Source organism: Syngnathus typhle, linkage group LG6 (assembly GCF_033458585.1).
Source record: "Syngnathus typhle isolate RoL2023-S1 ecotype Sweden linkage group LG6, RoL_Styp_1.0, whole genome shotgun sequence".
Taxonomy (NCBI): domain Eukaryota; kingdom Metazoa; phylum Chordata; class Actinopteri; order Syngnathiformes; family Syngnathidae; genus Syngnathus; species Syngnathus typhle.
The window spans coordinates 10296943-10323736 of NC_083743.1; the positions used below are offsets into that span (position 1 = coordinate 10296943).

The 26794-nt window shown below is 40.4% G+C and overlaps 1 protein-coding gene across 1 annotated transcript; it reads right to left on the bottom strand.

Moving 5' to 3' along the window:
• Positions 1 to 9340: 9340 nt before the first annotated feature.
• Positions 9341 to 25289, bottom strand: LOC133155787 (gap junction delta-2 protein). Its single transcript, XM_061281338.1, has 3 exons — positions 24751 to 25289; positions 24418 to 24637; positions 9341 to 10678 (listed from the first exon to the last, which is right to left on the bottom strand). The coding sequence occupies exons 2-3, from the start codon at positions 24486 to 24488 to the stop codon at positions 9829 to 9831; spliced, it is 921 nt and encodes a 306-aa protein (XP_061137322.1). The 5' UTR covers positions 24489 to 24637; positions 24751 to 25289; the 3' UTR covers positions 9341 to 9828.
• Between the last annotated feature and the right edge of the window lie 1505 nt (positions 25290 to 26794).

Genomic DNA, 26794 nt, shown 5'->3' on the forward strand with positions numbered 1-26794 from the left:
TACAACAGGAGATATTAAAAGGACACTATGTGACTTCCTTTTCCATTATATATACAAATGAAGGACATGATGTACTGTCAGTGCCGGTTGCTGTGACTCTTGCTGCGTGACATAAACTTCATGCAAAACTCTTAAGTCTCGCATGTACTTCTCACTTCAGAGTAGTGTATTATGTCATGCGTGCAAGGCTCCAGTGACAGCGGTTGTGTTTCAGTAGCACTCCCAGATGAGACTAGACATGGACTCGGTGTCATGCAACGGAGAGGCTGCCAAGTGTGTGCGTGTGTGTCCATATATTGAGATTACCCATGACTGATTCATAATTTGCATGCTGGTAAAAAAGTGTGTTTGTGCTGGCGGTCAAAGAGGAAAAGACTGGTGTTTGATTGGCGCGTGCCGCCGAGATCTGCTCCTTCCTCTCAGTGTACGCATCACTTCCTCTCACCCTGCCCTGAGCTACTGCCTCGCCATCTCACAGTCACTCTCGCACGATCCCCTTCCCAGCTTGTCCTTCTTTTCCTCTTTCCTCACTCGTTCTTTGCGCCTCTCCCGAAATCCTCTCTGTCATACATTGCCTCTTATGCTTGCCTTTGAAATATCATTTGACTTCCGTGCCTCCTTATTTTTCTGTCTTTCCCTTTTAGTTCCACTTTGGTGATGCTCCCTCCACAGTCGCCATCCATTTGTATCTCTTCACTATACCTCTCAACTCTCGCAAGGCCACTTTGGACTTAACAGCTTGACAGCCCCTTCATCATCCTCGATGAAGAATCTTGTCATCCTTCACTACTTATTTCTCTCCCTTTCGACCTCCCAAATTCACTTTACTGCCTCTCCAGCTTTTGCCTTTCTCTATATGTAGTCACCCCCTCCTCCTTTTTCTTCTTCCTCTCCTCCTCCTCAGCTTTTCTCCCTGAAGACAGAGGAGATGCAGCCAGGCAGAACGGCCAGCATGCCCCCCCACCCCTTGTTGTCTATGCCGTCCTATCACAAAAGTCTTTCTAAATCGCCTGTCCTCATCGCTACTTATTTTTTTGAGAGTCTGCATTTGTGAGTGGTTACCTGGTTTTGTTATTGCAGCGTGATAGAAAGGCGGGAGTACTACATCTGCCTCATTGTCAAGATGTTCTAAATTAAAATATAGGCTCGGGACCTCCTCGAAGAGGTTCACATGTCCTCCCCATGTTTGTGTGATGTTTCTCTGAGAACTTGGTCTTCCGCTCACATTTCAAAACATGAACATTTGGTTAATTGAAGCCTCTAGATTGTCTATCGGTGTGAATGTGGCGGTGGAAAGTCTCTCCATGCAGCCATTAACCTCAACAAAATTAGGACATGACCAAAACGTATGTGTGTGGTTAGCAGGCTATTGCAATTGTTATTGACCTTGGGGTAACTTTTAGCAAGCCTCACATTTGTATAATACACCTTTAAAAGCTGAAAACTGTGCCTATTATAAATACCAAGCATGCAGATATGCTCCCAGGGTCCATGTAGTATTGACATTCCAATCTATTCTTCCCACTTCGATTTCACAGAATAAACCATCTGAGGGTCAAAGGAATCCGTGGGATTATAAATAACAAATATGGAGCACCTTTGGTTGGAGTCCTCGGTGTGCAACCAAAGAACCAGGCGTTCCATTGAGGAAATTAGAATAGATAGCATGATCAAAGTGTTTAGCCTGCAAGAAACAAAATGTGTGGTTGACTCAGTTCGATCGAATCGACTTGAAGGTTCCTTGAATCACGAAAGCGGTCGTCTACAAAAAGGTCCCGAGTGAAGGTGAAGTCATAATTGGATGGTATGAAAAGCTTCTTGCAGCGCATCACCAATAACCCACCACTTTTCTCTTCACACCCTCAAAAATGTTGAATTAAAAAGAGCCCAGTTTGGGTTTAAAAACTAGACCGACCGTTGTTTTGCCCAAAACAACCAGTTTTTCTAAAACAACCCAACATTTTGCTTGTTGTTATTTTTAGTTGTTTTTTTGTTTTGTTTTAAATTATTCTTTTCTCCCACTCACATGCAGTGTCACATATTAGCTCATGTATATGATAATGATTTCCTTGTATGCTTACTTTGCCCACGGCCCTGTCACATCTTGTTCAGCAACATTTTGAGAGCCAGTTGATCACTTGAGACACAGAAAAATGGGTAAACATTACCAAACATGATTTCATTTACACATGTGCTTCATTATTTTCTCACCTCGGTCATTACCCTTAAAATATATATTTTTTGTACGTTTGACTTCCTATTCAGCATACATGCACTCAGTGCACCTGCAGAATCTTATTCTGACAAATCCATTCATTGCACAGTATGATTATTCTTTTTCATCATATTGCCCAGAGAGCTGTTATATTTTTCATCATCTACAAGGATGAAAGATATTATATGTAATATAATTAAATACAATGCTAATGTTACCTATTTTTTTCCTTTTGCACACCATTCATGTCATCTTTCTCACAAAATAAAAACAAAATTTGCCTGATATGGAACTTGGTTTTAAAATAAGGTTCTTTTGAAATGAATGCACAGATTTACACCATGAAAATAAAAACAATAATTGGAAATCTAAGCTGCATTTATCCTTGCAATTTTGTGCTCATTAGCCTGTTTGTGGAGACGCTGGTCTAAGTGACTGACTCCATCATGGATGAATTCGTTTCACCATTATTGTTGTAAATAACATTTACCATATTTGGACTACATTGCTTCATGCAATGATCTGCACACTTTGCAAATAATAGGAAACTATGCAACAGATGAGAAAATCAATAACTGGTGCTGATTAATTTATGCACTTAACCATAAATAATATATTTTGACTTGTGGTTGACCTTGTTCAGCCTTTAACAGCATGATTAGTTTGTATAGTGAATGCAATGTTAAGTCATGCGAATTTATAAAATATGTATACACATCAGACGAGGGGGGGGGGGGGGGGGGGCGTTTGGGTGCCGACAGCGACCGACATTCTCCAAAACCCATTTGGTGATGGGCGGGATTCCAGTGACCAAATGAACCGGCCGTTTGGGAAACTATGAATGTCATGAAATTGAGCAACTGTCCTCCAAAAATGGCCAGTGAGTGTTTGGCCATTTTTGTGACTTTATACAAAAAAGAAATAGTGCACAGAGGAAAAGAAAAACATCAACAACAGAAAATCACAGTAGTGCTCAAACACACAAACCTTAAAAGTATACCTAATAAAAACAACGAGAGTGGATGCAACAGTAATGATGTCAGAGGAGAGGTGTCATGACAAGAAGCAATACGGGAAGCAAAGTGATACTCTGGAACTTTCCTTCATTTGGAAGTGAAGCTATCCAAGGATGGTTGGAAAGAGTTCCAGCTCAGGGACTCCGCCCACCAATCAACCAGGTTGGAGAACACGCACTACCATATAATTGGGCAATTTTTCCATTTTTTTTTTTACAGTAATGAGGGTCATATTATACGAAGAGGAACCTTTACACAGCGAGGGGTGGATGGCCTATTGATTCCCAGTGTAGTTTTCTGTCATGGCCAAGGTGCTTGAGATGATGATAATGGATGAGAACAAGGAGGATGGCACTGATGAGGCAATGGATAATGCTGCTAATGATGCTAGGGTGTCATCAGAAGACATGCTGGTGGTCACATTGCTTGACTGAAGGTTGAAGGTGATGATGAAACCTATGAAGACTATGAGGATGTTGAAATATGGTGTGTACGCGTGTGTTTTGCGTGTTTTCAGGAAGTGATGCTGAGCAGCCAGCCATCTGTCAGCAGATTAATCCTGCCTGTGCTTAGAGATATTACCGGCTGGCTTATCGCCGTGGCAACGAGCCTTCAATCCCAGTCCAGCACAGCCACCATGTGACCTTGCGGGGAAGGGTGGGTCGATGTTAGACTCGGCAATTACACCAACATACTACAGCACACTTAATGTAATACAATGCATCCAGCATACGTGAAAATAATTTCGGAGCCCGCACGCGCATGTACAGTATAGGCTACAGTATGTCAAGTAAATGTGACAAACGTTGGAGGGACATCAAACACACATTTCTTCTGGTCTCATCAGTCAGTACTCATCAGGTGTAAGGCGTTTAATCCTGCTGAAAGGTTTTACTGCCGCCAATTCAGTTTCGAAATAACTGAAATAAGTGCAAAAGCTCTTGATGTTGCTTCACTCAGCTTTATAGCCGCACTGGTTCACAAGGGCTGCATAAAATATTTGGCCTTTCGAAAATTATATGGCTATAAAATAGTGATACACACACACACACACAGGCGCGTACACACATACAAGCATTAGATTGAATAACACAAATACATACAAGTCATAAATCAAGAATGGCGCTGGGCATGATGTAACATTCAAGGTTTAATTCAGTCTTTACATACAGAACATCAGTCAGGAATATACAGTAAACCTTTAAGGTTCTTCAGGTACAGTACACCTTCGAATCTGCAGTTCAAGAGATTTTCATAAAGAGCACAAAGAATGTGTTTTGTATGTTGGATTTATGGTCACAGTTTTCATTGAACCTTTTCAAATTCTGTACATATATCGCACGTAATGGTCACAGAGTCTATGCTCACATTTCAAGGGCTGGATTTGTTTGAGTCGTTTATTATGTTCAATTGAATATTAATGACCTGTGGGATGGGAAATATTGGTGCAGTATTCACACCACTCACAGTAAGAGAAGCCACTCCTATAGTGTGTGCATGCATGCATAGTGAGACAATGGTGGTCCATCAACTTGTAAAATCTTTTCCTCACTTGGATTTATTTATTGTAGAAATGATCATCCAGAAATTGAAAGGACTACAGGTCACAATCAAGATCTTGAGCCTGAGAGACTGTGGCACAGGGGTCTTCAATAAAATCCAATGTGCCGGAATCTTTCACTCACCGTAATTAGATAAAGTAATCACTATTGTCACTCTCGTAGATTAGTGATTAGTGAAAGCTGAAATAGATCTAAATTGGCCTGCAGTTGAAACCCCAGTGCAGTGCTTTAAATAGCTTTTCTCCCCATCCTATTGATAAAATCTTACTTATATCTAGTGTTCCGAAGTTATTTTTTTTCTTTCTTAAACTATGGCTTCATTAAGTTTGTATCAAAGTTGAAAGCCCTTGGATGTAGATGGGCTGAAAATCCCGAAGAAATGGAATTTCTCAATTCACCTGAAGCCATTTTTCAACCAAACAGTGCAGCTCATTTGTCATTGTAAAATTTGGAAATTAAATTATATATAAAAACAGCTCGACACCTGTAACCTGCTAGTGTATTTAAAAAAACCAAAAAAAAAACCCAAAGGGCAACAATGGAGGGCGCCTATCATTTTCTCTCCATTAATTTTGGAATGTGGATGTTAATTACAGAAAAAAATATCTTGGGGGAAATTCCCACCCCTCACATTTAACTTACAGGTATTTCTTCTTTTGACACTGTACCAAAACAATGATCTCTTCATTATTTTTGCTAATGGGGGAACAAAGGTGAACTGCTTGCTGGAAACACGGCTTTAAGGTTCTTTTGGCAGTGGTATAAAGAATTACATGATAACCGAGTACACCTCTGTTTTAATGATTTCCTGAGGAATCTGATTGTTAGTAGCTGTGATATAAAATTGGTGAAGTGTTTGTGCTGTTAGTCATTTGTAACAGTCAAGCTTGATTGTAAGGACACCTGCTTTGTAAACTGAAAAACAAAAGATCCACATTGATGTCTATATTTAGTTGAAGTCTAACCGCAATAGCACCAGCACCATAAATTTGACTTCTATAAAAAGGATTTTTGTTTCAAAAGATCACAACTACTTTATTTCCTGAGTCTGTTGGAATGAAACAACCATTTTGCAAATGTAATTTTCAGAACTTGTTTTTAATAAATTGAAGTTTTAAAATTGTATATTAATTAAATAATGTGCTATGATCTGAACCCTGGAATGTTCTGGTCTAGTTAGCATCCCTATATAGCACTGCATACCCTGTGTTATGCTGGACTTATCGGCTCGTAAAGTTGAACCTCTCGTAAAATAATTTAAAGGTATTTTCATATGCTTCCTAAGGTAAAAGGCTGACTGTTGGGGTTATACAAATCTTTTGGGTGTCTGTAGAGCTACAATCACTGAGTTGTTATTATCTGTACTGTCTGAACACCTTGGTCATCTACTATATACACACTTGGCATTGAGATGCAACAGCTTGCTTTAAAAAAAAAAAAAAAAAAGGATTTAAAGTTATTGTGAAGGAAAACTGAAACATGCTTAATCTATCCATAACACATGCAGTTAAAAAAAACAAATCAATTTTGCATATCACTTTGGCAAGGGAGGCAATATAAAAAAAATTCTAGTCTTTTAGGCTCTCTTGTCATTTTTTTTTAACTCTTGATCTTTTACATACAAAAAAAAATCCTTTTTGACATGTTACTGCACAAAAAGAGCAACAGACAACAAAATGAACCCACATGTCATAAAGATACGCAAATAAGATCTTCAAAAACTTGCATAAATTCACATTGATGAATAAAAAAGTCAACTGTGGAGAGTAGTGGAATGTTGGAAGAAATTTGCCTACTTTGGGTAGTGGTGGACAATTGACGCTTGTGTTGCAGTAGTTGGCCTGCAAGGAATCATGTGTTCAAAATGAAGGCTTGAAAAAGCACACATTTTTCCCAGTATTTCCTTCTACACCCACACACACACACATTCACACATACACACACATACAAGCAACGTGTGTGTTTTGGGCAGCTACATACAAGTCCAACGTGTGTGTCCACCATTCTCTAAAAATAGAGTGTAACCCCAACGACCTGTGTTGTGGAGATGAGAGCCGTTCTGGGCATTGACTGCAGAAGGAGCTGCAGATAGTACAGGACATTGGCTTGGCTTTAAGGCTCAAGGTCAGTGATAAGCCTTTTCTACAAGTACGAGCTCTGACTGAAGAGGAAGCCAAGATGGCAATTCTATTATTAGGTATTGTGGAGTGTCGTGTCAGTGTATCTGCCCCTCACTTTCAGCGGAACACAGCAATCCCAAATGAGGAGCATCAAAGTTGCTTGGAAGAGTCTAAATCTGGGGACAATCACCTGGGAGAATCAGAGAGATTATGGGAGTGGGAGAGAGTGGAGAAGAGGGCTTTTGTCAGCTACATCCTTTTTTCTTGTCGCTCCAAGACAAACTAGATCTTGTGCTTGTTGATATGAGAAGGCCATGATATGTTAGACCACAGATTTACAAATGGAACGCGAATGGCCTAAGGGTCAGTCTGGATTTTAGTGGATGTCGGACGATGGGTGTTGATTTCATCCTCATTCATCAATGCACGACAAACCACTACAATTATATTATCGTCATCTATCTGCCCAATGATCATGTAAGGTTCGGACTTTACAAACAGTCTTGCATCAGAGCCCCATTGAAAACTAATGGAAGTAGTGTGGAACCTCAATAGCCTCTAAATTCGAGCAAAACCTTGGCATTTGACAGCATAATGTGTGATACCGCTCCGATCAGAATGTTTCAAAGAATAAACTATGTGCGTGTTTTGATGCATCTTTGGCTTTTTAGCATTAAAAGGAGAACTGGCCTCATCGGGGCGTAGGCCAACAAAGTCACATTTATTATGACATGCGGAGACCCTTTTCTCCTATGAATCAAATTATACATAAAGGGAGAATAATTTACACCAGAACCAGCATTTGTTTTGTTTTGGTTCGGTTTTGGATGGATATTTTGATTTCTGCTATTTCCGATGAGAAATATTATTAAAAATCACAACTCGTCAAAGTTTCCACTCTATCAGATGTGTCTGATTGTAAAATACAATATATTGCAAGATCTTAACAGCAATAATATGTAACGAGATTTCCTCCCAATTTTTGGTATGTTTTTGTGTGTGTTTGAGTTGTGTGTCCTTACATTTTACTTCAGGTAATATTCAAAATCATGTCTGTGTGGCTCATACCTAATTTGTAAATCTTGTGGCAACCACTTTTAAAATTGCGCACAGGGAGCCTGAGCCAAGAATTTGAATCCGTAACCTTTCGACCACTACCCACTACACCGCCACACTCCCCCATTTACTGTAATTTTCAAAATAAATTCCTTCAGTCAACCACTCTCCAGCTTGTCTTCAAAAATCAAGGTGCAACATTTTCCAATGTTTGTTTTTTCTGATACTTTCATCGCGCTCTTTTGCTAGTCTCTTACATTGCATGCATGCCGAAATCCACTCAGGAGATCAATGCACAATAAAAATGCTCAAGACAATCTACAACTCACTGGGTTACACAGTTGGATCATTCAATAACATTGCATCATGTAAACATGCCTTTTTCACATGGCCTTAGTTACTTGAAGCTGTGCAGCTGATTTCCAAAAAGCATATCAAGGCTCTTTATGGGAAAAAAACAATGCAGATTAGCGTGTTGTTGTTGTTTTTTAAAAAAAGCATTGCATAAAACAAAATCAGTTGCACATCCTCAAAAAAAAAAAAAAAAGAAAAGACAAACAAAGCTCATAACCATTCCTTCTCCGTGCCAATAAACAGTTTCACCAGTGAAAAAAACAGACAGTTCATACATTTGGAACAAAAACAACAATGTCACAAACACTCCACCCATAAAGATAAATAAATCTATTTGGATATACTCTAAATGGATAAATATCACTCATATACTCTGCTTATCTTTTCAACGATAAATTGGTCTCTCAATGATGGCACCTTTGCGTTCTAAAAAAAATGATAACACATTGTGATATTTAGAATACATTTCAAGTCCTCGGCTCTCCTTTGGTTCCCTTTTCCCACTCACCCTTTTGTTTGGGTTCTCCCTCGACCCTCAGCACCCTGGAATCCAGCTAGGAGGAACGTTTGGTTTGTGCTTTGGGAGAGACGAACGTTCACACACCAAGCCCATGTGTTCATTCGTTCCTCTCCAACATCTACGTAGAAGGAGAACAGCGAGGGTCATTACTGTCATCCAAACCCCCTCTGGGCTCTACATAGCTGCCAACTCTGGTGTAAGAGTGAGCGAGAGATGGGGAAGAGGAGCAAAAAAAGAATGTGTTCATGGTACTAGCTGTGTTTGTGTTAAAATAATATTTTGCCAAGAGACAAAACATAAACACCATCATTCTTCTTCTCTTGGCTTTGGCTTGGACAGGGGTGACGATGATCAGAAGCAGTTCCTTCTCGCTTGGCTTCACTTTCAGCCGCAGGAGGAAGCCACTGAGACACCCCCCCCCCCCCCATTCACACGTTTTGCCAAAGCGTCATGTCCCCCCTCCCCAGTCTCTCACACTCACCAACTCGCCTCCTTTCTCCTGTCCTGCCTCTGACAGGTCTTCCGTTCCTTCTTTTCGTGCCGTAGCCGCTCATCCTCCCTGTCCGGTCCCTTTTTTCAGGGAAGCTGACATAGTCCAGAAAAGCACCATGGGATGCGTCAAAAGACTGCCATCTTCTCCCGCAGTATCCCCAAATAACACAAAGCAGCCCCAGTTGCTTGTTCCCTGTCCAGCCCTGGGAGGATTTGTCTCTCCCAGTTACGAGAGACAAGAGGGCTGAGGAGCTCGTAGTAAAAAATGGCAGACAGTCTCCAAAAAGAGATTCATATGTGCTCATCATGAGTCTTAGAGTTCTGACTCGGTTCTCTAAGTGATCAAGATGGACGCTTGGTTGTCATTCCATCATCACAGAAAGTCATTCATCTAGTTGGACCACTGCGGTATATCTTCATTGCACTCAAATCATAATGACTTCATTCTCACACTCGCACATTCATCCCACTCCTCTTCCTCTACTCATCACCATCAGACGTAGGCTGACTCACTGGACTGTGTGCGCCCCAGGTTGGGCGGTTGGGACAGATGCGCCATGTCTTTCTTCCTGATCTCACAAATGGATTTCCTGCGGGCTTGGACGCCCCTGATGGCCGCTTTAATCTTGCGCCAACCCAGATGGTTGAGCTCGGCCAGGTTGAGCACCACGCAAATGCCGCTCACGGCAAACATGAAGACTAGGAAAACCGTTTTTTCCGTGGGCCTGGACACATAGCACTCCACCTCCTTCAGACACGGGTAGCGGTCACATTCGAAAATCCCAGGCACGCTAAAGCCATAGAGGAAGTATTGGCCGGCCAAAAATCCAATCTCCAGTGCGTTTCTGAACACCACTTGAATGATGTAAAACCGTGAGATCCCTTCTTGCCGGCGTACTTTGGAGCTTTTGCTGTGCGTGAGGCCTCGTGGGGCATTGGGGATCTCCTTGACTTCCAAGCAATCAGGTTCTTCCTTCCCTCCGCCACCGTCGCCACCGTGCTGAACTAAAATTCCATTAATGTTGCGGAGCTTTCGCGCACCATCCCTTGCCCCGTAGTCCCGCTCCATTATGGGATAAAGAAACGAGTAGCGTCGGTCCCTCTGTTTGGCCGACTGGTGGACGGAGTAGGTGATGAAGCACAGGCTGGGCGTGCACACCAGTATGATCTGGAATACCCAGTAGCGAATGTGGGAAATAGGAAAGGCCTTGTCATAGCATGCCTGGTTGCAGCCCGGCTGCAGGGTGTTACAGATGAACATGGTCTGCTCGTCCTCATACACCGTCTCGCCTACAATAGCCACGATCAGGATGCGGAAGATCACAACCACCGTCAGCAGGATCCTGGAAAGGGAAAAAAAAAAAACAGAGAAATGAGGAAATCAATTCTTTCCTGCCCAATCAATCATCTGGATCTTCGTTTATTGAAAGAGAAATGGAAAGCCACTGGAATTTGATTTAAATATTCCATCGCCGGATCGTTTTTTAACATGCCATGGTCAACAACATCAATTGCAATCGAGGGACGTTTGATGGAATGTGGAACAGGGTGTCCAGTTTTTTTTCCCTCTTTTTCTCCATCCTTCATACTCTTCAAGGGCCTATTCACATGCAACATTTTCAGAGAAGCCTAAAATGTTTTTTTTTTCAGACATGGGAAAAATAGTCCTTCCATACAAGTCAGCTAACCCTGTTGTCAAGATTTAGGAATGTATATTTATTTCTTCTCCTGGGAAAAAAAAAACAAATGTGTATACTGGTCAAGCATTCAAGCGCAACTTCTCGTATTGGAATTCCTAGTCGGTGAACGCACCATTTGACCAAAGTGTGCAAACCACAGTGACTTTGCAAAGGAAGGCAATGTACTATAGTCAAGAAAGAAGATCTTGACTGACGTGTGACCTACTCTCCAACCGCTTTGTCTTAACACTTTAGACACAAAGTAGCTCTGAAAGAAATGGCCCATGCATATGAATGAAAAAAAAAAGGCAAGTGAGGAGGCTTTGTGGGTCCTCTTCACCATGAAGAGCTAGGTCACAGAGGTAAAGAAATAGAAAACACCACCTTCATGATGGAGTGTGACACACTGTCACTTCTGAGCCACTGTTCATCCTGATGAGCACCAGGGAAGAAAAATTCGATTCATCAGCAGGGTCGTAAATGTCACAAAATGTCCTTGCACGGGCAATCCCATGACTCACATATGCTTTGTGTTTCTTTCTTCTATTTTGTTTTCAGTGGAGCTGCAAATATGTACTATGGGTAATCGTGTCAAAAATAAACAGAACCCTTTGCCCTTTGAATCATTTGCATCAGATGCTGACTTAACATAGCTTTACATCACGTGTGTGCTTTTTTATGACGAACACATACGCACACACATACAAATCAGTAAACACACTCTCAGTTTGTTGTAGTCTTCCTCTTCTCTTGTTCCTCTCCAGTGAAATAATTTACTTTGTTTCTTGTCTCATTTATTTTTCAGATCCAAGGCTAGGCAAACAGCACTTCAACAGCAAGCTTTTTGCATTTTGTGTGAAGTTTGGCTGTCTCACTCGACTTGTACTGCACGGTAAACCGCATGCAAACAAGAATATTTCCGGTGATTGAGCGTTGCCGTGAAGTTTGAGTCCAGTTCCACAAGATCATCTCTCAGTAATCACCACCATTTATTTTAATGAGAATCTCATGAAGAACAACATGATGAATGGCTCCTCTTACTCCATGTGACTCAAAGTGCACAGCATTAAAAAAGCACATCAAACCTGACCTCATTACATTAATCATGGATTGATGGGTTTTGTGTGCATACAAGTCAAAAGATGGCGACATATCAAAGTAAAATTGCAGGCACTGTTGTGAAGTTGTGTGTTTTTGTGTGTTTGTGCGTGTATGCATATAAAGGCTTCTGAACATAAAAATATAAATATATATATTTATATATATATAAATCTGAACATGATTTAGCAATGTCTAAATGAACATAATGAGCCGGTTCTGTTCTCATCTTGCTCGCTTCTTTCACTCAGCACATAGTAAAATTGCACAGGAAAATGTTTCATCGACTTTTTCCATGTGACTGCGGGCTCGCAACCGTCTATCAAGAATATATAAAACGTCTTTACCGTTACCCAAAAAGTGTCACTGCTTATTGGAGCACATATAATACGTATGTATGTAGTGATATTGTGTGATTTTATAATCTAAATAGAGGTGATCAAATTGTTGGAGTCCTTAAAGTACTTCTTTTCAAGTCACTACTGGTACCAACATAAACGGTAGCCCTATAAATTGTTTACAACCATATAATCAGTAGTACTTTGGAGTTACCAGTACAGTATCTTATCTGTTAAATCACTATGAACACTCCGAAAAGCATTTTTTATTTATGTTAAATTGTAAAATTATAATGTGAAAAATGTGTTTTTAGTTTCTTTCCCAAAAGTACCCCTAGAAGAGAATTTGGTAGGGGAAAAAAAAAAGCACATCAAACTATAAAAGAATTTCCTGTTTTTCTCTTCGTCCTAAGTAGCTGGAAGATGATCCTACTGTTTATGAATACAATAGTACTGCTACTTTGTTAAATGTGAATCCACAGAAAGGCCCCTGGCCGCTGAACTTGAGACTTTGCCAGATAACCGTTGGATTGAATTTAGTAGTGTGACGGGAAATCTACCAATCACAGTCATTTTGCCAGTCTTGTGTGGCACAGATGTAGATTCACAGGGCGGAGATAATCCTTTCCATCTCGTGAGGGCATGCAGTTGACATGCGCCTCTCATCCAAACCACAGACCACTGATGACCTCCAAAGTGGAAAAATATGAGGACATTTTTTTTTTTCTTCAATCTTCCCACCTGTGATGAGCTGCCAAGAGTGAGTGGGGATCCAGAACAATTCCATTTTAGAAAAACAGAAAAAATATTTGTGCCCTTGTAATGGCCGTGTTAAGAAGCTTAGTGAGCAGATAATTCACAATAGCAGAGAGAGAGAGAGACAGTGCGACACTACACACAAAACGTGTACTATATATCGTATAGCTGCAAAATATTTCAACTAGCCGAGTTCAAGAAAAAAAGGACATCAAATTGCGTTCGAGGATGAATTAGTTCCAGACAGGGATAAAAAGATTATAAAGTCACCCACAGAAAAAAGCCAGTGAGGCTGAGACATCTTCGCCTTAAATTAAAAGAGGAACCTGCCAGTGCCAGGACAGTATGTGAGAGATCGAGAGGGGAGAGGGGTAGCGATGGAAGAAAATCTCCACGGAGAATAAATTATATAATAGTTTCAACACGCAAACCCACTGCATGTAATCTGTGACTGGGCCAAGGGAGGATTCTTGCTTTAGCATTTTTTATTGTTAATGCCATCAAATAGCTTGAGATTATCATAACCCATGCAGTAAAATCCCCGCCTTACCCAATCACCCTTTTGTCTCAGAGTCAGAGAAGAGATCTGAAAGAACATTTACACCGCCACAGGAGACAAGAAACCCTTCTGAATAAATTAGTAAATTAAAAATCAAATTCTGCAACCAATTCTTGTAGCAGAAATGCTTTCTTTTTTTTTTTTTTGCACACATCAAATTAGTGAATGGCATTCTTGCTCCCATAAACAATCAACAATAGTTAGGCCTCATCTCCCCGCACTTTGGTCACATTTGTATTCACATTAGCATGTTTCAACACGCTCACACCTTCTGCTCCCAACAGACGCTGTTTGTTGTTCCCTTTGAATAATATTTTGCCTGTGTGACCACGCAGGCGTTGGGGATTATGCGAAAACATTACACCAACACATCTCATAAACCGAGCGCAGCAATTGGGTATATTCCTTTTTTTCCCTCTTCATTATAGATGTTTAGGTAGCCACTGTGCATATGTATTATGTGGTGAACCATACTTATTAATTGTGCAAAATGATGATCCTGAATAATATTATGGATGTGCCAACTATTTGGTAATGTTTTATTTTATTCGAGATATTAGACACGGCTCTTATTATGATTACTGCAAACTACAAAAATGTCATATCATTTTGACGACACAATACTGTACATTAATCTGGGATAAGAATGAGAAGTTGGAGGCAAAGTAGAGGAAGTCATCAACAATGAGAGATTAGAAGAAAAGGGAGAAGAGCAGCTGAGGTTCCTTACCCAGAAACCCCATCTAAATCCCCCCCCCACCCTTTCTTGGCCGTTTTCTCATCCCTTCCATCCTCTCTCCACTCAACTTCCTTCTGCCTGTTACCAAGGCAACAGGCGAGGAGCAGAAAGGAGATGCAGGGAGAGTGGCGCCGAGCAGCAAAGTAAACTAACACAGTTTGATTTTGCTGGGGTTCTATTGGACCAGCCGCACGCTGCACGGTTGACTGCGATGTTGAAGATGCTTTGAAGATTTGGAGGGAAAATAGGCCCTATTGCTCTCATTTTACTTCATGCATAATTCATTTCGAAAGCTTGATGGAAACTTAATGAACGGGCACAGATAATGGTGCCCTTTTGAGAAGAAATTGAATAAGGTATTTCATTTAATGGTGGCGCTATTATCAGAGATTTTTCTCTGCTGGCAGCTTTTGCAAACCTCTACAGTCTAATGGCGGACCAGTTCTTTTTTTTCAGACTGTCACCTTTAACCTTCATCACCTGCTCACTCTGCTTAGTTTTGCCATTTCACAGATCGCCTCTCTGTCCCTCCTGTGTCTCCATCTTTACTCGTAATTACATTTCTTTCCTGGTTTGCTCTTTTGTTGACTTCCGCTTATAGAGCCACCCGTCTTCCTGGAATGTTGTGTTACTAACGGTCAGTTGCTTGTTCACTCATCGTACACTTAGGGAGCAGCATGTGCTGGTTTGGAATCAACTGCAATGGTGCCTTCCAGACATTTGGGAAGTTCAACACAACACAGCTTAAAAAGATCCAACCTAAAAAGCGGTGGCTGCCGATAGTATGTAATGTCACATGACTGTTGCTTAAGGACATTTTGTCCCAAATTCTTCAGGTCTTAACTTTTAATCCATTCCTCATGATACAATATTCCACTTAACATTGACTAAGGTTTAATTCCAAAATAAAGCAAAAAACACAGCAACCTGGACAGCCTTTTTTTTTTTTTATCATATTACTTTATGTACTTTGCATTTGTGGCATATCCTAAGCTTTAGATTGGCAGCACATAGAGGCTGAAATCTGATTGGTCGCTCAAAAAATATACAGTACAGAATGCAGCGCAGCCAAAAGAAAGGTTTGAAATGAAGAGGCTGTTGGGAATAAATTAAAACTATTTAATGAAACAAATATTGTATTAGAACTCATGTTGTAAATATAGGTCAATGCGGACAATGTTTTGGCCTCTAGCCAACGATAAACACACGACGCCGAGGCTTACCTACTGTTGTGTATTTTTAATTAATTAATCGAGCACCTGACTTCCTGTGGTTTTTCATGCTAACACAAACTATCAATAATTTCATCCTGATCTTATCAAATATGAATTCTCAATACAACTTCTCTACTAGACTATCTTCCTTGCTGTGGTTTATCAATAGCTCATAGTTCACAGCAGGTCATCTGGAATCAAACTATAAGCACACACACACACACACACGTGCAAACACACACAAACACACACGCACACTCATAAGCCCACAGGGATGTTCCGGGGCTTGAGGCCAGTGACAGAAGGAGTGATGTGGCTGCACTCTGTCCTGCTGACAGACCTTTATACTGCATGGCCACCTTTTTCCTAACAAGCATGCACATACACATACACACGCACACAGAACTACACTCAATGCATAGAAAGATGGAGTGTACCTACAACACAGACTCTGAATATTTATCTGTGACATGGTAAGGACACCTCTTCATTCACATGCACACAAAGACTTTTTAATCACAGAGAAAAAAAGTCTCCCAGATGTTGCAGGGCGTCACAAAGCCGATTGCCAGGTTCATCCAATCCCTTCAGAGAAAGATGAAAATAAATTTCATACCAACTAGGAATAGTTATTTTAGTACAGCTTTGACTGTCTGGGATTCTAAACATGTGGTAACATAAATGAAAACGGGTTTCCTATCAGGTTGTTCCAAATAATCTCATTGACGTCAGTTGTATTCATTATTTCCGACACAATGTTAAATAAACACCTGCACAATAATGTGATTCAACTTGAGTTCTATTGTGTGCGATTGTGTTTGTAACTTCATTCATTTAATTCAAAGCTTCCATTCATCTCTCAAATTCTATGGTTCATACACAGTCGAAATTGTTCTTAAATAAACAATGTCGTGGAAGTTCCAATCAGGTTTCAAAATGGTGCATAGCACAAGCCTGTTATGGGTCTACAGTGCAGTACTTCATAATCACAGCGAAATATAAATAATAGTGTAATATAATCATAGTTATAATATAATGTATTGTAAAAAAAAACATGTATGATCATAATTAAATGCATACTGTGCTGCGCTTGTGTGTGCATGGCTTTTTCATCAAGGGCAGTATAATACTTACAGACAAATTACACAATTAGATGATGAAACGTCTCAACCAAAATGCAATAATATTAGTTGTTGGTTTTTTTGCAGAGAATAAAGAATAAGTAATAGCCTGTGGACAAACATAAGAGCAGTATAGCAATGTATGTATTCCATGGTGCACAAAACCAAGTACCTATTTTAGAGATGGAAAGAAAATAAATTCAGAAATTCTTTCTGATTATTCTTATTACTGCTGCTAATCGTGACATGCTTGCATTGTCTGCATATGCAACAAAATATTCCATGTCTGCCCATATGAAGTCCATCTCTATCTCTGCCACAGTCACATCTGTACTTTCATTATACACAATTAAAAATACCACCAGTGCAGATATCAGCGAAATTAAATGAGCTGTAACTTGTTGCCGAATGGTTAAATGAGTTATCCAATGGCTATAAACGGGTATTGTTATAATGACGAATGGACTACAGATTAATATTGGAGGGTTTTGGTTTGGGAAACATTCAGTAACACTGTTCACCGGGGTCTCTGTGAAGATTTAATAAAAAATAAATTAAAAAAAGATGTAGTTACCTTGGCAACAGATTACAGGATCAAGTAAGGGTGAAAATAGAAGCACACACACCAAAAATAGACTCACTAAAATATACTTCCGAGAGCTCATTCACAGTAGATCAATGGCACACGTGACAAGCACAAGGAGTGACATGATGTGTCACCATGGAAACATAACAGCCATCGGGTTCTTGGTTTAGGATTTTGCTTGTAAGGTTGAGATAGAAGCAGGAGCAGAAGAAAGAGCAGCAGGAAAGAGAAAGAGAGCAAAAGCCTCAGGGGGGGGGGGGCAAATGAGGGGAGGCGGGGGGCTGGTGAGGAGGGAAACACAGATAGAGAGAATTGATGGGCATAATCCAGATTAAAACTGTGGGTTTTGGACAATCCCGAGTAAAGAGTGTTGCATTCATGCCAACTCCCTACCCTCTGTAGCTCTCCCGTGCCAAGCTCCAACGCAAATCAGGCGCTTTGGCACATGCTGGGAGCCTCCATCACACACAAACACACACACTCACACATCATGGTCAAAATTGGCGTCACCATCACGTATCATTTTATTTTAATTCACTCTTATTTGAAGGGGAATATAAATGCAGACATACAAGGGGAAAGTATGGAACTACAAAGTACAGAAAACGCAAGGTAAAGCGGGTTACTGTGTGATGGAAATGTATGTGTGACATGTTTTTTTTTTTTTTTTTATTTCTTGTCGTTTAGGTTTAGTTCACACTTTACTGAAGTATAATATTCAGGAGTATTTCGCCACAAATATATAGTTCTCTTCTATTTAGCCACAATTTCACTTGTTGCACTACGCCTTTTTCAGAAATGGCTTTCTTCAGGATTCTGATTTGCTAAAAGGTACTAGAGAGTTATAGCAACCGCTGCTGCGGACAGCAAATGCATTTTGATTTGTACTGTACAACTTCAAAAGAACACTCATTAAAATTCTGTACAAGTAATTCCCAATGTTTACTTCTGATTACATTGATTTGATGCTTAATACTAAATAGCCTGTCACCAACATCATTAATTGCCAAAAAACTGTCAATTAAAAAGAAATCCAACACCAAGGTTTTGCTATTAAATCTAAATTTTTGAAAACCAAAAACATATCTGTTCTCACCAAAAAGCTTTCTATAATTGGCTTAGAGTGTTATTTATATATTGCCCAGAGTCAAACATGCAAGCTGTAAGGTGTTTAGAGTGAGCTCCACATATTTTATTCATGTTGAGTCAATCACACTGCGAAGAAAATGATAGTGACTAAGGAAGGTGTCACAAACACACACACGCACGCCCTATTTTTATGCCGAGCCCAGGTCAAGAGCAAAGCACGGTCTAACTGTGTGCATAGGTGGAGTTGTTTTTGTTTTTTGGGGGGTAAGGGGGGTAAACGCATGCAGTCAGAAATGGGTGTCTGCTTTGTTATGGGAGTGATTTGCTTCCCAGCCATTTCGAGCTGCTCCTCTTATTTCCTTTAAATTCAGGGCAGGAGAGGTTCATGGCAGAAAAGCTAACTCACTGGAGTCAATGCGGGAGATGGATGTGTGTCAAGTAAGTTTACAAAGCCCACTTCCAACTGAGTTCGAAAAGTTTGCCAGTGTTTGAAGATAGCGAATGTTGAGTTCTCGTCAGAGTTGGTCAGTTTTTGTTCAAAGTTTGCCAGATATTTGCCAACAGCTTTAATGTGTTTCTTATCACAAGGGAATTTTGAACATTTCCATGAACGTTGTCATAGGTAAGAATGAAATGCCTATAAATAAAATCCATTATTATTATTACTATTGACATCCACCGCACGGAACTCAGAATCTGTCTGCCGTTGCCTCAATCAAATCCACCATAATAACATTACACCACCTGCACCACAACTTAGACCTGCTTTTAGCAGTTCCAAAGATTAGTCTACTTTCAGTCATAAAATTGTCAGGTGCACTGGGGGTGTGTAAAAGAAAACACACTTGGTCTGCCAGAAGGCCCAGTCTAGTGCAACACAGTCTGCCAAATTCCCAAACACGATGAACTAGACTTGCCCCAACAGTTTTTGTGCCGAGCACGTGCGCTATGTACAAAAATAGTGTCCATAAAGTCAAATGTGCTCAGTGTTCTAATAGCCTAAATACATCCTTGTACATTAGAGACCCCAGTGTGAAGATGCAGCCAGCCAATGACGGGAGTTGAGCAGAGTGAGGTTAAACAAAAATAAATCAATCTGCATCATTTTCATCTTCATGTGAGAGGTAGCACATGAATTATTGAATGATGCAGTAAGAGCCCAGATGAGGATGATGACAAAACGGATAATAAGAGCTGTCACAATATTAAAAGCGCCTCACTATTGTTATAGTAATTATTTCGTGTCTCAGCTGATGTGCTTAAAATAACATTTTATTTGGCATGACACTTCTCAATGCTGCTATAATGTTCCAATTACTTATTACAGCTAATCGGAAGCCCGTATTCAGTAAGTCGAGTAACCCATGTGACCAAAATACAAGAAATATCCAAGGTGAGCAGATTGAGTTTTCCTATCTATGAAACAAATATGATGACAACTGCCAAACATGAATCCAGAATCTGCACCTTGATCAAATAAAAATAAAAATATGTGCCACAATTTAGGCTAAATGGTAATATGAGTGGCCTGAGACGTGGCCAAACGTGGTTTCAGATAAACAGCGTTAACTTCTGTGGTCAAATAATCCAAAATATATTTCCACGCATGTGACCGAGAGGTCTTACGAGGGTATGAAACTATAAGCATCAGCATGAACGTACAAAAAAGATGTCATCTTATGCTTATTAACAAGCCCCAAATTTATACATACAAGTATTTAAAGAACTACAATGACAATGTCCAGTAATCTACCACAATTGATATCGCTCTGAAAACCGTAGTTTGGTGAGATGATTGTCTCCCTCTGATAATTAAGATCATATTCAGACTAAACAACTGAGGATGCTGACAGGTCATGTCTTCATCTTAATATGTCATCAAGCATCTTATCCATAAATGCAAATGGACGAATACAATCACAGAAACCAAAATTCTGCAAATTCTGCATTTCCAGCATACTGAGGCAAAATATTAGGAACACTTCTGAGTAGAACGCAAACCCATTGACCTCATTAAAACTACTATTACAATCATAAATGTACAGCATTGTTACACCTGTCTGACAATGTCAAGCCGAAGGTAGGCATCATCCCATAGTCTCGGGCACACAGCCCCATTTCCATGAATTGCACATGATTTGACTCTTTTATTATAGTCATCAAAACCAGGAAAATTAGTAAGGAAAATGATGTGCCTTATTCAAGTGCACCATAGCAAATGAACTTGGAACACTCGGTAACAGTTTCTAAAATTATCAGCAAATGAGATTGTGCGGCAGAGTACCTAATGTAATTTTCAGTGGATTAATATTGTACCTCTTTTACCAGTCAGAATAATGTGATATCATATATTTAAAATATACATTCCAATGAGCAGCTTTTTGGATATGTTTGCATCAGTCTTAATATATTGCTAGTTCAAATGTGAGTATACTTAAACCTGTAAACCATGCTCATACCCTCATGGAGAAAAGCTCCTGGAAGGTTAACTTTGACTTGCGGACTATGTAAAGAAGATGAATGACAAAAATATATATATTTTCCAACCTCAGCTCTAAATTTTCATACATTTGTATTCAAGATGGTTTTGTTATTTTGACACATGCTCAAAGAAGGATGATACACGTGAGTTGCGATAGGGCGTACAGTACAATTGCTTCGCACCAGTAATCTCCCTGTGGATCACCTTAGGTCATTTTAATAATCAGCTTCTTACAGCCTCACTGCAAAGGCAGTGACAATACAGCCCACCACTCCCGAGGGGTTATTATGTACATATAGATTGAAAGAGTGAACGCGGAAACAGTAAAAGATGAGATGAATGAAAGGCTGAGCTCTCACTTGTCTGCTGTAACTTGTTTTTCAACAATCGCTCAAGGGAATCGGACCAAAACTATTTCTGGTGTCGTGCCTTTTTTTTTCTCTGCTCACGTATGCCAGGTCAACTTCCTGCCATATAAACATAATCATCCATCACCTCCATGAGGGTTGTGAGGGATTAGCTAAACAAAAGCATATAAAGGTCATGTGAGCTGTGCCCATCAACAAACACAGACAGAGGCACACGTAAATACCGCTCACTGATTAATATTGGTTTTAGGTTGCTGTGGCAAAGTACTGCTGAAAGAGGACATGTGGCATAAACACTTCCTAGATGGAAGATTATACCTGAGTGACGAAGCCCATTTGATTCAGTCATGCAGATCGGGTCAGTCTATGTCATGATTAAAAAAAGCAACTTATGTAAGAAAGAACAAACACGTTCTTGATCTCCTGCATAGAAGCGTACTAAAAAAAGACACCAATAGATCTTTATCTTCAATGTCTCTTCTACCTTGTCTCCTAAAACCTCACCACAAAACTGTCCCTGGTGAAATTTATTAAGGCTTTAAAATGCCTTTGGTCCCTGCCTTAATTCATAAACAGTAATATGGTATGGCATAACTACATTATACATTCATGTTAATTAATTTGAATATAATGGCTAATTTCCAAACAACAAACAGCGACTGTACCTTATTACATCAAATTGTATTAAAATCTAAACCATATATATATATATATATATATATATATATATATATATATATATATATATATATATATATACTAATATATAATAACAGTGATGTGTTATTTTATGACTTAAACGTCCATGAGCTTCTTAAAGCTTTAATTATTCACTCAGCATTCCATTTGCAGTGACCCGTGAGTATATTTATAATGCAAATGAACAAGGCCAAAGACTATTTAAGTGTCCCACCTTCAATCAACTCCCACTTCCTATCCCATTACTCCAGATCAATATCCTTCAAGTGGGAGGATGCATTTGCATATTTAGCACCGCTATATTGTCCAAAGGTGGGACCAGTGGGCGTAAGCTTACAGAGACTTCCCCAGCGATGTGTTGACAGCGGTTGGATAGAGAATGCTTATCCTCAATGTGTACCGACGGGAACGCCGTCCCCCACTTTGTCACGTAGAAGTCGATTTACAGCTGGACCACAGCCAGTAATGGCAGAAATAAATCATGGGGAACAGGTGAATACACAAGCGCACAGAATCCCCCTGAACAGAAACCCATTTAGGCTTAAGTAAATCCATTGAAAATCATGTTTTATACAGTGTGATGAAGTCACACTCTGGATCGGCAATTTTCTCTTATCAGCACGTATTAAGAGACTCGCTGTCATCTCATTGTAGAAATGTGACGTCCTGGTCCCAAAGAGCAATAATTCAGTCACTCTCTTCACTCTTCTGAAAATTGTTTCTGATTCATTTTCAGTCAGATTTATAGTCCTATTGGACAAAATGAATGAAGACAGCATGGCTCTATAAAACAAAAAAAAATACTACATGCCTTTTTCATGATGTCACGATTAAATGTTTAAAGTTCCACTCTTGCATGCTCGTCATCATAACATAGCAGCTGTCTGGGCGACAAAAATAAACCGCAGAAGATTATGGGAGGATTTTTGCCTCTGGGTGTCCCGGGCGCCCCGCTGAGGTCACGACGCACAGCGGCATCTCGTGACGAGACAGTCCTCTTGGCTTCTTCCCAACGCCCCGCAGACAGTAGCCATGTGTCTGCGTGCTTGTCTGTGTAGAAGTGCTTCTTGCTTGCTTCGCCTTCACCTTGCCTACGTCTCCATCAGCGGTACTCGCTTTTTTCCCCCCACATATTGCAGCTGGACGGTTCGTCTTTGGTGCCCAGCATTCCTTGAGTTTCTTCTCAATTTGTCTTTGAATTTGAACTGCTCAACACACCCGCTTTCAATCTCTTTTCCATATCAGTGTCACAGAGCGCCTGCAGCAGTGTGACAATTCATTGTTTCATGGAGGAATGCAAGCAAATTCGGACCCTGACGGCAGAATGAAACCAACTGATTCATTTGACAGATTATGTTTGACTTTAAATAATAATTTGCAAGTGCAAATAAGCGTGACCGAGTTGGTTCATTACATCATTTCCCATGTAAGCAACTGAACGGTAGCAAAGTACTACATGAGTTACATGAGCTCAAACTATTTTTCTGTTTCATGAATAGACTCAAGAACATTTTACACTCTAGGCAGAATATTCATCTACATGTCGGTTACTTCATAAAATGCCATCACTCAATAATTCAAAGTTTGCGCTCAACAATGAGTCAGTATGCTTTCGGGAAAGGAGCTTCATTTCAAGTGCTAATTCATACATGCTACTAATGAATGCATGCTGAACGGGATTTTTGTCCCAAGAAAACCCCAAAGTCAGAAAAACTAAGTCCCCGACTAGTTGTAAAGTTGTGTTTTAGACTGACTACTGAGCTGATGTGCCTGTGAGCCTAAAGTCCTCATAAATAATTTCGCCTACTGCGGCTTACAACAATGAGTTACTCAAAATAAAGTACAAGACATTGCGGCATGTCAACAAATACATAAATCATAGCCTCCATGACCTTACTCAAGTGACTAGTTTTTAATTTATATTTAGGAATGACATAATCAACTGAGTGAATAAGGGGGGGCAACTGTGTTTGCATGTTTGAAAAGAAGGAGAGGCACTGGAGTATGGCAACAGCGGAGAACGTGAATGAAGGCAGTGGACTCGAAATGCGAGATGTCCTCACAACGCTCGGATAGCAGCGATAGCCAAAGCCTTTGCGTGGGCTAATAGTGTCTCTCCTGTTTGCCTAAATCTTCCATCATGTCACTCAGGGGGATTAAAGAAGCTAAACCCCCCCCCTTGCTCTGCCAACAGCCCCTCCGGACCGGCAATCACTTAACGGGAAGCAAGACCGGGTCCCTGCTCGGGACATGCAACAAGTACGCTCGCAATTGAACACGCGACACACTAAGGATATGGCTCTGGTGAGGATGTGTGAAGTGACTGTGTCGATATTTAATCGGCGCAGACTCACCTTCCTATCATAGTAGAGTGCTGCTGCACGGCGGCCTCCAAGAGGCGCTCGAGGATGGTCCATTCTCCCATGGTTGCGGTTTGGAGGCATCCACTGGGGAAAGGGCTGATAAGGCTGATCCTCGACCTTTCAATAAGACACCAGGATTGCTGTTTGTCTCTTCTTTGAGTCCACTTGAGCGTGACGGTGAGGCAGTACAGGTTAATGTGGTGTTGCGAACCTGAAAAAGCAAAGGAACTCATTCACAATATGTATTGGAGTTGTTTATGAATGCACTCGAAACGTACAGTGATTTAATAAAAAAGTGTTGTGTGCATGTGAATTGTTCCTTACCCGCCGTCCACGAGGGTAACACTTTTCCTGTGAGTGCACCTGTTTGCGTCCAATCACACACTCGTCTCGTCTCCAGATGATTTTCAAGAAGCAGGCGAAATTAGAGCCAGTGAGCATCCATCTCCCAAACACTAACACTCTGCCTCCACTCACTCATTGAGAGCAGCTTGTCACACCAAACCGGGGTCATGTCCACACACTCATGTGAGCCCGAATGAAAAGAGATATGGATCCCCCTCCCATCTTCAGTTTCTCCTCCTCTCATCCAAGCTGGAGTAATACTTCCTTCTCTCCTGGTTGTGGTTCAGGCAGCGTTGAAGAGAGGCATCACCCCCCTCCTGCCTTCCTCCACCACTGTCTCCACTGCTTCTGCAAGAGTCCTTTGGTGGTTTCTCCTCTCCTTTACCAACTCACTGCCTCCACTCTCTCTCTTTCTCTTAACAAGAGGCAGCTCTCCTTTCTTTTCCTCACCTCATCTTCTCATTCTCACTTGGTTCCTCTGTTTGCACCCTCCACCACCTGACTCGCTTTCGCTCTCTCTCGCTCTCTTGCTCTCAGAGCTAGTAGGCAGCCAGACCGAGCGTGTGTCTAGAGGATTACAGAAAGGATTCATCTCTCTGCTCCTCCCCCTCCTCTCGCTCACTCTTCATCACCGTATTTATCCCCTGAGCACCCCCCTCACACACACACACGTTTTTACATATACAGTATCTGAAACAGCTACACCATTCTCGAATAACCAACTCCTCATCAAAATGTTTTTTTTTTTTTTTTTTGCTTTTGCTTTCCGCCTGTTCTCATCACCTTGTCAAGCATCGTTGATTCACTGCACAGGCAACGCTTGCTGTTTACCCACTTCCAGAGTTACAACGAGTCTATGCAAGGATACTGAGCAGGCATGTGGGAAGTGTGAGACAGAGAGAAAATGTGTTGGAATGAGTGAGTGAGTAACTGACTGACTGTGTGAGGAATGGCAATGGATTTAGGAGCACACTATACAGTGAGCATGCTCGGATGTACAGTATATTCATTATTTCCAACGCAATACATTTTGCTTCGTCATAACGGCGAAAGATATGTCATTGAAATAAATGTATAAAATATAGTGGATATAAAAGTAAAATAAGTGTTTTTTTTTTAACTTTTGGTTGAATAAAAAAAATAAGATTTTACAGAAAAAAAGAAAATACACTATCGTTCAAAAGTTTGGGGTCACAAAATTGTTTGGGTGACCCCAAACCTTTGAACGGTAGTGTATATATTTATTTAGATAATTATTTATAGATTATATAATCTTCTGTGTAAAAAATCTTATATATATATGTATACTTATATTCATAGATTATATATAATCTTATACAAACATAAGATATAATTTATAATATTTAATTCATAATATTTTATTATATTTACAGAATAGTAGTATATATATATATATATATATATATATATATATATATATATATATATACATACACACACAGACACGGCACACACAGTCTATATACATACATATATACACACACGTGTGTGTGCGTGTTCTAAATTATACATATTGGTTTACCTGACCTCAGCTGGCTTCAGCTCACATCTGGAGCGTGTCGATGTGCTCCGACACAGCATCTGTGAACTCCACAAGAGTCCAGAAGTGAGAGGCAGGTGGTTATATTTGGTAATGAATCACTATGACTGCTCACAAACACAGGCACTCTCCAAAAACAATCTGGCGGCACTCTGCCTCCCACATGAAGAAAGAGACACAACATGAAGGGGGGGAAAAAGGGAAAGCAAAACACAAATAACTTAGGTGCCATCTGCCTCTGTCTGGCATGAGCATACAGAATAAGAAACATATTTCCCTTAATGTTCAAACAGCTTTGTGAGGTGCACAGCAGCGCCCACATTTGGATTTAATTACTTTTGTTGTCATAAAAAGTTCTCATTCCAGTTAATTTACTTTTGTACTTGCTGGTAGGGGGAATGTATTGATGGCAGAATCAGATGGTTGGCAACGCTTTGCCCAACACAGAAATTGAGCACCTTC

Bases quoted from the DNA above. Each gene is read 5' to 3' on its own strand.
- LOC133155787 (XM_061281338.1), bottom strand. From the start codon at position 24,488: ATGGGAGAATGGACCATCCTCGAGCGCCTCTTGGAGGCCGCCGTGCAG. The intron at 10,679-24,417 runs GTGAGTCTGCGC...TTCCCTTTCCAG, and splicing joins CACTCTACTATGATAGGAAG to GATCCTGCTGACGGTGGTTG.